Raw genomic sequence first — 10918 nt, forward strand, 5'->3', positions numbered from 1 at the left:
GTTTGCTCCCTGCAGGACCAGACCAGTGCAGAATAATCCTCCTTGGAGGTGAATCCCATCCTCCATCCTTTGTAGGCCTTTCTTTTTAGCCTGATAAGGTCTCTCTGTCCTTTCCCAGGTGGTATCACCATCTCCTTCCTGGCTCAGAGTCTTGGTCTTCTAGTCCAGAGGTTCCCAACGGCTGCGAAGGGTTGGCTGCCGGGTCATAACACAACCCCCCCGCTCAGCCCCCCCATCTGTCTGCCCGGGTGAGCAGCTTCCACCACTGGCAATCACGTGTGGGGTTAAAGGTGGGCAGCGGGGCAGCCCTGGTAGGAGGCATCCAGCTCCATGTGCCCTATCCCATGCTGGTCAGCAGTATAAAAAAGGTTGGGAACCACTGTTCTAATCCAGCAGATCTCTCTCTCCTTTCCTTCCTAGTTACCAATTCAGTCTGAATCTGGCCCCTATCTGCTTCCTAATCAGTGTTCCCCGACCTCACAGCAGCTGGTGTCCAGCCTCCTTACTCCAGTCTAGTCCTTTCCCTCCCCCCTCCAATTCTGGCTTTTTTTCCTTCTGCTTTTTCCTCCTCCACTTTTGCAAGGGTGCCATTGAGATTTCTTGCTTTCAGTGCTGGTGCTCAGTTAGGAACAGTAGGTTCAGGAATAGTCCAGCATTACCCTGTACAAGTGGGCTGGAGGCAGGTGTGTGGAGATGGCATGTATATAGTGTGGTCCCAGGTAGAAGCCATGAGATGCTGGAGCATGCTCAGTGCAGATAGCATCATTAGTGCTTTCAGATCTGAATCTCTAGCATGTGCAGTCTGAGAGTTTTCAAAAGGCATGCATGATGCCTAAATGTGGCTGACTTTGCAACAGAGCAAATAAAGAGACATCCCTGAAACAAAAGCTATGTTTTGGCTCCAGAGAACTGCGGCGTATAGGAGCTTTTGAAAGAAAAGTTCACTAGATTTTTTCTAATGCAACAAATGAACATGTTTTCCCCTATCCTAGGTACTGGAAACCTCAGAGCCACTTGGGCTAAAATTTTCCAAACAATTTGAGCCTGAGGCAGTCATCTGGCATGAAAAAAATCAGCCCACATGGTAAAAGCTTGGCAAGGTTATAAGCAAGTGAGAGTAGTGTCTTACTTAATAATGGATAGCACCACCAGTCCCTCTTTAGTGCTAGAAAACTCAATATTAGAGGTGCAATATGACACTGATAATTCCAAGATTTTTGCCAAGCCCAGCAGATTTGTAAGAAAGCCTACTGCTTTCATAACACTGTTCAGATGAGAGAGGAAGGAGAGGAAAGGAGAGAAGTGCAAACTGAGACAGAAGTAGGAAAGACTGCCCTATAGGGAGAAAAGGAAAAATATCGGGAAGGAGAAGGAAGAGCTTTTATATTTAAAAAATGCTATGTTTTTCTTACCGCCCTGAGGAAAACTAGACTAAAATGCCATCTGGAGGTTTCCAATGGCATCACAAGGTTTGACTGGTCTAATTTATCATGTCTAGAAGCAGTTCCAGGTGGTCTTTTACTCTGTATATTAGAACCTCAGTAATTCTCATTTCCCTCATCTGCAAATCCAGCAATCTCAGAGGTGGGGGAAATGCAGCCTCAGGAAAGATTATATAGCTCACATGGACCTGAAGTTTTTTATTTCTGAGTTCCCCATTGCTTTTATCAATGTATGTTTGCTGTTGTACTATGATACACTAACATTAAAATACATATTAATTAAAAGATGCATTCTGTGATGTAGGAACCTGGTTTTATTTTATAAATCTTTAAGGAAAACCCTGAAGAAATTAGCTGTACCAATATATGATTGCTGGGCTTGGAGGGACGTATCACACACAATAAAACCTCGCTTGCTAATATGAAATATATATTAATTAGCAATTGGCCATTAGTGAGATTCTACTTGGTTTTTAAAAGGAGGGTCTTAAGGTACAGAACTAGAAGTCAGGAATACTCTAAGTGTCACAGACTGTTAGTGCTAACCTACACAAATTATGGCACATTTCTGTAACTCAGTTTCCTCATCTGTAAAATGGGGAAAATAATACCTCTCTGATTTTTCAAGACCACAGTGAGACTTGTTTCTGTATATGCAGAAACTCGGGAAACAGAACTGCAAAATGATGTTATTACAGCTGTGAGATCTGAAATTTGGCATCATCTTTGCTAAAAATTGTTCCAGTCTGATAATTTAATTAATCAACATTGAAGCAGAGCATTTGAAATAATGTGTGTGCTCATTTGCATAATGGTGGTAATTGGCAAAGCCTCACAAGAGAAATTTAGCAGTTCTGCAAATGACAGTATGATAGACTGTTTCCCTGCAGCCAGCAGGCAGTGCACATTTCAACCTATATCATTTGCTTTTCCACATAGGAAACAAGTGACAACTAGATTTACTGGCCAAGGGGAAGAGATGACCAACTAATTTTTGATGCTGCTTGAACACAGATTTAGATTCTACCTGACTATGTTGCCAGTCAAGACAATAAGATTTTAACCAGGTATTTTAGAGCAGAGCACCCACTTCTGGATGGAGCCGAACATGTTTACAGCTAACAGGATCCTTGGCCGTGCTAAAGCTCAAAGCTCCTGTAGCCAAATCTGGCAGTTTCGCTGTCACATATTTTGAGTCTGTAGCTTCACAACAGGAGCCAGCAGGGATCCAAGCAGTGGTTGCAATGAAAATTAGCTACTGTCATTCAGTTTCAGAGAGGTCCTTGATGTGGTACCAACCCACTGGGAATCAATTGAGAGAACTTATGGTAATGTTGCACCATGAGATTTTCAAGTGCACATTTAATTTAGCTGTAAGGCACGTAATTATTTTAAATAAATACTTGACTGTGAAAAACATTAATTGGGTATTAATGACCATACAGCAATGGTAAATGTATTAAATCATTCAGAGCAATGTTTTGAATGATCAATTGGTGTTTCTTTAACTATCTTACTGTATTCATTTCTTTGCAATTAGTGAGACGGGTATTGATTATTAAATAAATGCCAACTGATTAGTGAAACTGCACATGGTGAGGAGGATCAGCTGTGTATTACGTATGTTTTATTCTCAATTCTGCACATCAGTCAGCAAAAGATATGCAAGATCCATGATTTCCATAGGACTGCATCTAGGAATATGCCTTAAGGCATGTTTATATTACCTCCTGGCTGCGCCCAACCTAGCTACCAAGAAATAAGGCTCACCCGTTCATTTCACCCTTTGCATGTGCTCAAGCCCAGCAAAATAGTGGGAAGGAGGGATTAGGAGTAGCATTCCTCCAGGGGAAGGACCAGGTGACCCTTGAGGTCCCTTCCCACCCTGTGATTCTGTGACAAGATGGGGTCCTGCATGGGTGCTCTAGTACTGCTCTCAGATGCATGAGACAGGGAATGGACTGAAAGCTTCTTTGAGCCATCTACTCTACCTTAACTACTGAGTTTGGGCAAGTGCAGAGAGGGAGCAAATGGAGTAGGTCTTATTTCTCAGCTGCAGTCCCAGGCTCAACAGAGAGGCAGTACCAGCAACCTCCACTTAACGCAGTTTCGGTTAGTGCTATTTCACTACAGTGCTCATTTAAAAATCATACCCAATTCCACTGAGCGCCCAGCTAGTTTTTCTATATTGCTCAGTGGAATCGGTGAGTTTTGGCAGGTGGGTGGGGAGAAGCAGAAGTGGTGGTGGCAGTGAGAAGCGGGGAGGGGCAGGCATGAATGCAGGGCCTGTGCCAGTGCCTGGGCCAAGGCTAGCAGGGGCCCAGCGTGGGGCAGCAAGAGTGTGGGGCCTGGCCTGGCATCTGGTGCTGGAGCAGGTGGAGGGGTGCGAAGAAGCAGTGAGAAGTGGTCAGGGCCAGCAGGGGCCCACACCCAGGCTGGGGCAGCAGAAGCACAAGTGCCTGCAGTCAGGACCGGCGGCTCGCGCTCAGGGCAAGGCAGCAGGGCATATGGGGCTGGAGTGGCTGGTGGATGGGCAGAGGCGTGGGGAGAGGCAGCAGCAGCTGCAAGAAGTGGCGGTAACCAATTATTGCTATTTACATTAATTCCTATGAGGAAATGGATTTCGCTTAGCACTCAGTTTTTCCAGATCCAATTAAGAGCGCTAAGTGGGGGTTGCCTGTATAGGTATGGCCTATAAGCAGCAAAAATAGTCACAGGCTTTCCCTCCCCACACTTAAAAAAGCTTAGAAGCTGACTACCTGGACTGTTCTGTTACTTGTTAACTATTTGGGACAGCGCAGCCTTTTTGTCTGTGTTGCTCCTGACAACCCCAATGTCATTTTCAGAAAAAGTCCCGTGCAAGATGCAGCAAAGGAGAAGACGAGTGTGACAAGGGCAGGGGCAGTGCTAGAAAAAAACAGACACATGATAAGGAGCTACTGCCATTATTTAATAGCAACAATTAGCAGCTCCTTTGTGCTCCCATGCCTTAGCTTTGTGAGCAAAATATTTTGAAGTCCTGAGCAGGGCTGAGCAAAAATTTTCCAGTGAAACCAAACTATGCTGGAAAGTGTGGCTATCCCGGATCCAAAATGTTCCATGAAAATAGAATGTGTCAGTGTTTGTGGAAAGGACTTTTTTCAAGATTTCCAGTTCATGGGATATTGAGGGGGGGAAATAGAATTGCTCAGATTCTACGCAAAACCAAACTTTTAGAAGCATGTACATTTCTCATGGGCTCAGAGTCCCCAAATCAGAGCAGAAAATCAGTTTGGTTTCTCTCTATGAGCAATTTCCCTCCCATGCACCAAAGATGGCCTTGGGTATATACCACAGTTACAGCTGCAGAGGATAAACTAATCTTGGAGGGCCACATCGCCCCTCTCACATCACCTCTAGCTAGCCCATCACATCTTGAAAAATAAATTTCAGGGATCCAGCCCAAAACTAGCAGTTTCTAGCTGGGAGCATCCTAGATCTAACTATCCAACACTAAGAATCAGCCTGACCCCCCTTTCCTGGTGGTTAAAACTCTCAGGTCTCCTGTAAGTGCCAAGCAACCCTACCCATGCAAGTCCCACATCATGAGGGGTTATGTTCATTTCACAACTCTTGGTGAAGAACCCACGTGTTCTTTCTTCACTAGGTGCATTATCTATACAGCCAGCTCTGAGACCAGTTCTTTCACCCTAAAAGAACCAGGAATAGGTTTAAAACTAGGGTTGCTGAAAAACTTCAAAGAAAATACAGTAGGTGAAAACTGAAACTTGTTGTATGCTAAAAAACAGTTTCCCTCCCAGCAGTAGCCACTTGTACAGTAAGACAAAATGACTGTACAATACCATGGGAGCTGGGTGAATTAATTTTAGCAAAAACTTACATGATGAATATGCAGCTTGGAGAGCACTGGTCTTACAGGTGAGATAGGCTATCCCCCACCCCTGCTTTGCTTGCAGTGTGCGTAGCATAGGAGCGAGTGAGAGGCTTGTTTCTCAGCCATAGTCTGAGGGTTACCACAAAGGAGGTGTCATAGTTTCCACTTAATGGAAACTATGACACCTTCCCTTAGAGGGGCCTTAGTTCAGGACCTCCAGACTTGGTTCCTCTGAGACCTGAACTTCTAGAGCTTGGCTTCCTCTGATTTGATCTCTTTCTGGCCCTGTGATACCTTCATTCCTTTCTACCTGTAAATCGAGCATCAGCAGGAATCAGACACTTGCCTTAAAAATTACTAACGTGGGTTTGAATCCCCTTAGGCTGAAGAGCATCTAGAACCCAGCTGCCCCCTTTCCTGGCTGAGTGCTCAGTTGTGTAGTAGGTGGGCAGCTGCACTACCCCCAGTATCTAGTCATCAGAGGAGGTCTAGGCACTCAGGACCATGCGTGTGCGGACATGAAGCTCCGAGAAGGGGCGGAAGTTCAGAGACACCCTTGTGCTCACTGTTTCTTCTTTGCTGTGTGCCTCCTGGCTCAGTGCCAAGTTCCCCTTTGAATGTTTTCACTGCTCCACATTCATTGTGTTGAGATCCTCAGCACCAAACTCCCTGTCCATCCGGATCACCTTCTAGGGGCAGAGTGTGTACTTTTTAGCAGTGCCAAAACCTAAAATGGTGGCACTTACAAAGGAAATCTGGATCTGACCTCTACGTGTTTTGTCTATATTGATTTTTCTATTATAAACCGGGGGCAAGTCAAGTGGAGTGGCTAGAGGGGGGAAAGAATGGGGTGTATGGCAGATTAAACAATGAATCTGAGCTACAGATGTGGTACAGCCATGAAAACAGCAAATGCAACCCTAGGATGCATCTAGCAAAGTATCTGCAGTAGAGAGAAAGAAGGCTTAGTGCCATTGAACAAGGCCATGGTGAGATCTCATCTGCACTGCTGTGTGCAGTTCTGCGCACCCAGGCTCAAACTGGACGCAGAGAAGGGCTACTAGAACTACCCAGGGGAATGGAGAGCCAATCTTAGAGGAGAGGAGACTTCAATTTGGTTTGTTTTATGTAGCAAAGTGAAGGCCAACAAAGAACCTGAATTGCAGCAGCAGAACTAGGGATTTCAGCTCCCTGGGCAGAGATGCCAAAGAGCAGGTCAGGGGAGTTGCCAAGCCCCAGAGAGTTTTCCTGACCATTAGCTCAGGATGGACTCTCGAGGAGTCGGCTGCTGCTGCCACAGTACAGGCTCCCAGTCCTATTCGTGGCACCTCCTCTGACTCGCCACCTACTTGCCTTCTCCCAGTTACATTGCTGCGTGATTGCTTTCAGTAAGTACCCCAGGGGGATAAATACCAGAGGGTGGGGAAGTGCTGCCTAAGCTAAAATATTGACACAAGAACAAATGGGTATAACCTGCCTGTGCATGGCTAGAATGAGACGATGGTTTCTCACTCTCAGAGAAATAAGGTGGATCAGCCTTCCAGGTGCAATAGTAGTGGACAAGAAACTGAATTAAGATGGAGCTTGATATGAGTATGAATGGGCTTATCTGCCGGGACTGAAGGAGGCCGGTCTCTGTCAAGCCCAAATAATGTTTAAGGGTTTTTGTTTGGCGCAGGGCTGGGGGGAAGGGGGGTGTTTTCTGGTGACCCCGGTTTGGCCACTAAACCAACAAATTGATTATTTGCACAGCTCTGAGACGTACAAGGCCACTCCATACAGTGATTAGGAAGAGACAAGCATTCTTTTTAAACTGCTGGGAAAGTTTAGGTCTCAGAGATGGAAATGGAGATGGAGATGGAGATGGAGTTTTGCAAGGCATTTGGGGCAAACTCAGTTTGCAGTCCTCTGAAACGTGCTGTGCTGTCATGAGAGTAGGACCGACTTCACGCAGATCCCAGTAGCATCCTGCCCACGTGAGGGAATACTAGATCAGACCATTGGATTTGTGTGTGAAACAGTCTTCCTTTCTGTTTTTACAGGTATCGTGTTGTGGTACCATACCCACCTCAAAGCGAAGCAGAAATTGAACTGAAAGAAGGTGACATTGTGTTTGTGCACAAGAAAAGAGAGGACGGCTGGTATAAAGGGACATTACAGCGAAATGGCAGGACGGGCCTCTTCCCCGGAAGCTTTGTAGAGAGCTTCTGAGGACACGCTTTTACTCATTGCCACTCTCTGAACTGAAGGCTTTTTCAGGGGAAATTCCATAGCACAAAAAGAGACAGCCAAGGGAGACCTGACTGATATCCACTGCCATTTCTATTTCCAAAGACTCCCCAGCCATCCCATCTACAGCTCTGGAGGCACAGTACTCTGCTGTGCTTCCAAAACCTTATCTGGTGCATACAGTGGTATGTTGAAGTAGTGCCTTCCACCTGGAATTACAGACTGAGAGGATGCACATTTGGACTGTATCTAACCTGAACTCTACCTGTTCCCCTTTGTGTAAATTATAGAGAAAATATCTTTAAAAAAAGAGAAAAAAGTGAAAGTTGTTTTATTGCTGTAACTTATTTGTCAGAGCTGCAGTGTTCTTATTACTGGCCTATGCAAGATGGATTTGAAAGTTTAAGGAGGGGTGGTAGGAAGCTCATGGAACTGGGATTTTATTTTTCCAGGAGAGATAAGGGAAAGTACAGAAAACCCAGCTAAAGAATTGGGCAGTATCCTGCAAGGAAGAATGAGGAGTCCAAAACATTAGTGTCATGCTGTTGATATACCTCAAAAATGTGTTGCATAAAAGCGTCAGTCAAGAAAGTGTGTTAGTGACTAGAGTTTCATAGCATCTGAAGCACCAGTGACATGTACTGGGAACACGCCTGAGGAAGTATGGCTCCACCATTCAATTGTGGTTCTCTGAGCAGAATCCCTTTTACCTGTCTTCTGCCTTTATTATATACAGCATGGTTATTTGTCCTTCAGTATCACTTCCAATTGCTTTTTTTTGTACGACATACTTTTTACTGTAAGAATTGTTATCCTTTATATCTGTGTATATTCCTAATAGAGCAGACATTTTCTCTTTTTCATAACATCTGGTGCTACTTTTTTTATTAGGAAAAGTTTGGTTTGGCTCAACGGCGAGGCTGCAGCAGGTTTCACATTTGACATAGGAATCTGAAATGCATCTAAAGCACGTTTCAGCAAGTTCAAAGTGTTTGCTAGCGTTACATAAAGTAAGAAAGAAAATCAGGTTCAGCAGCAATGGGCATATACTTGACTGTGTGTAACAAGCTTCCTCTCACAGATGTAGTTTCTAAAGCACAATACTCTGTCTAGACAGTACTAAGTATTCAAGAATTGGGAGCATTTCCAGGAGGAGTACTTTTAATTGACCTTTAAGGCAATAAAAAGAACACTGCAGATTCCAGCAAGCACAGGAATAGTGGAATTTTCCTCTGTCATTGCATCACAGAGATGAGAGCTGAGCTGAAAAGGCTGTAATGATCATGATCAAAGTGTGATTTCTTACTGTAGAAATGTACAGTTCTTGATGCTGTTCAGTTTGCAAACGTGGTGAAGCTACAATACAAAATGAATCGGGCAATATAAGCTTCCATCCTACCAGGGACTTCAAAGTGCAATAACTATAAAGCAAGTTTATCCTGTTATTCATATTAAGCAAGAAGAGAAAAAAAATCCAGAAATGTAATTATGAGAGTATTTTTTAAAATGCAATTATGCATAAACCAAGTTCTGATAAAGGAATATTCTTAACTGTGGCAGTATCTTGCCTTTCACAAGTGGCAAGCTGATTGCCAAGGCCAACAAGCACAAGTTAGGGGGCAGTTCTCTGGACATGATCTTATTGAAATAGATAATTGACATCCTTTTCTTACCAGTATTTCACATGAGGAAGATGTCTTTTGTTGTTTTTCAAGATGTGTATACTAGCACATATCACAATATGTCTAAATGAATGTTCATGTTTAAGTTCCATTCTGTGACACTGTTCTCCAGTAAAATTAAGTTCCTTTTGCTGTCATATGTAATGAACAGATTCCAGAAACACAGACTGTGGCTAAGTGTAGCACCTTCAGAACATGGAGACATTTTCAATTTTTTTTTTTGGAGAGGGCGGGTTGGGGGGAAGGGAGGCATAATTTTTCCCCCCATTTTTAATATTATATCATTTGTTAATAGTCCCAGTTATAGAAAATCAGCTGCTAAAATGTTTGACTATTGTTGGGAGAAGGTTGCCTTTTTGTAACCAATAGAAGATTAACAATTTTTGTTCTGCCAAAGACTGACTTAAGAACAAAGAACTATCTGACCAGTTATTTGGTCCAAATCAGTGTTGCACAAGACACTAGAGAGTTAGCAAGCTAGCCACGTCAAAAATGTGTTCTGTAAAGTCTCTGGATGAATACTGTCAGAAGGAGAGAGATTTTTGCTGAAACTATAATGATTAAATCCATGTTCAAATCTGGTTCCAAGACTGCATTTACTATGCTCAGAAAAATGAAACAGGAAGATGCCTTGGTTACTGCATATTGTATTCAGCCAGCTCTAAAATACTTCCAGATTTCCACCTTCTAATGCTTAAATTGTATGACACAAAAGCTAGTATGCAGGGAAATAAAGGACTCATGTCTGTGTCATGAAATCAGTGTTTCTAAATGTATTTTGGAGTGAGGACAATAATGATGATAAAAATAGATAATGAGAGTTAAAATATTCCTTTTGGTCATACCTCCTCCAAGAAATATTTTTTTGGTGTTTAAAAGTTTGGAAACCAGCTGTTTCTTACTCCTGTTTTTTGCTTATTATAACAGTTTGGGTTATTGAGTAATCTTCGTGGTCAAATCCGTTCCATGCCAGGAGTACGAGTGCAGAACATCAGACTGATCAGCATTAAAGAAAGTGACCCAGTGCCATGACTGTGGAAAAGGATTGACTCCTACTGTGGTCCATTTTCTAACTACATACAAAGGAAAGAGAGAGGGAAGTAGGGGAGTGCGAGTACATTTCCTACAATAGAAAAAAAAAGCAAAAGAATCCCTCTGGCAGCCCCATTTTGTATAATGCCAGGGTCGCTATTCTAAAAATGGGTTCAGCTAATTGAACAGTTCCTTCGTACTTTGCACAGCTCAGAAAGTGGTTTTGTGATACATGAATGTTAACGTGATTTAGGAAATGTTGGCGCTTATGAGTACAAATGAATTACAATGACTGTGTTTCTGATCCTTTAAATAAAATAAATATCAAGGTAACTTAACTGAGGTTTCTGTTATTTAGATGGTTAAGTGATTAAATAAAATACCTGATCTTCAGGTTGCAACAAAAAAGAATCACAGAATCATAGAAAAGTAGAGTTGGAAGAGACATCAGGAGATCACCTAGTCCAACCCTCTCCCCAAGATCTCTAGCCAGACCATCGTACACAAGTGCTTGTCTAACCTGTCTCTAAAACTGTACCAGTAACCCTGTTACACAACTACAAGACATATTGCCCTAAAACACTTAAGAACCTGCCCAAGGTGAAGCAAGGGGACAAGGGCACCGTCAATGTCCTGTTGCTGTAAGGGTTTTTAAAAAC

General features: G+C 43.3%; 1 protein-coding gene across 1 annotated transcript in view; it reads left to right on the plus strand.

The window, feature by feature from the left end:
- Positions 1-10592, plus strand: part of SH3RF3 (SH3 domain containing ring finger 3) — a gene marked incomplete at its 5' end in the record, with an annotated part of 378862 nt that extends 368270 nt beyond the window's left edge. Inside the window, one exon of the mRNA XM_019528481.1 lies at positions 7359-10592. Within this exon, the coding sequence (XP_019384026.1) occupies positions 7359-7527 (169 nt within the window). The remainder of the gene's footprint in view (positions 1-7358) is intronic.
- Positions 10593-10918: the final 326 nt, after the last annotated feature.

Source organism: Crocodylus porosus, unplaced genomic scaffold (genome assembly GCF_001723895.1).
Source record: "Crocodylus porosus isolate Cpor-Errol unplaced genomic scaffold, CroPor_comp1, whole genome shotgun sequence".
NCBI lineage: Eukaryota > Metazoa > Chordata > Crocodylia > Crocodylidae > Crocodylus > Crocodylus porosus.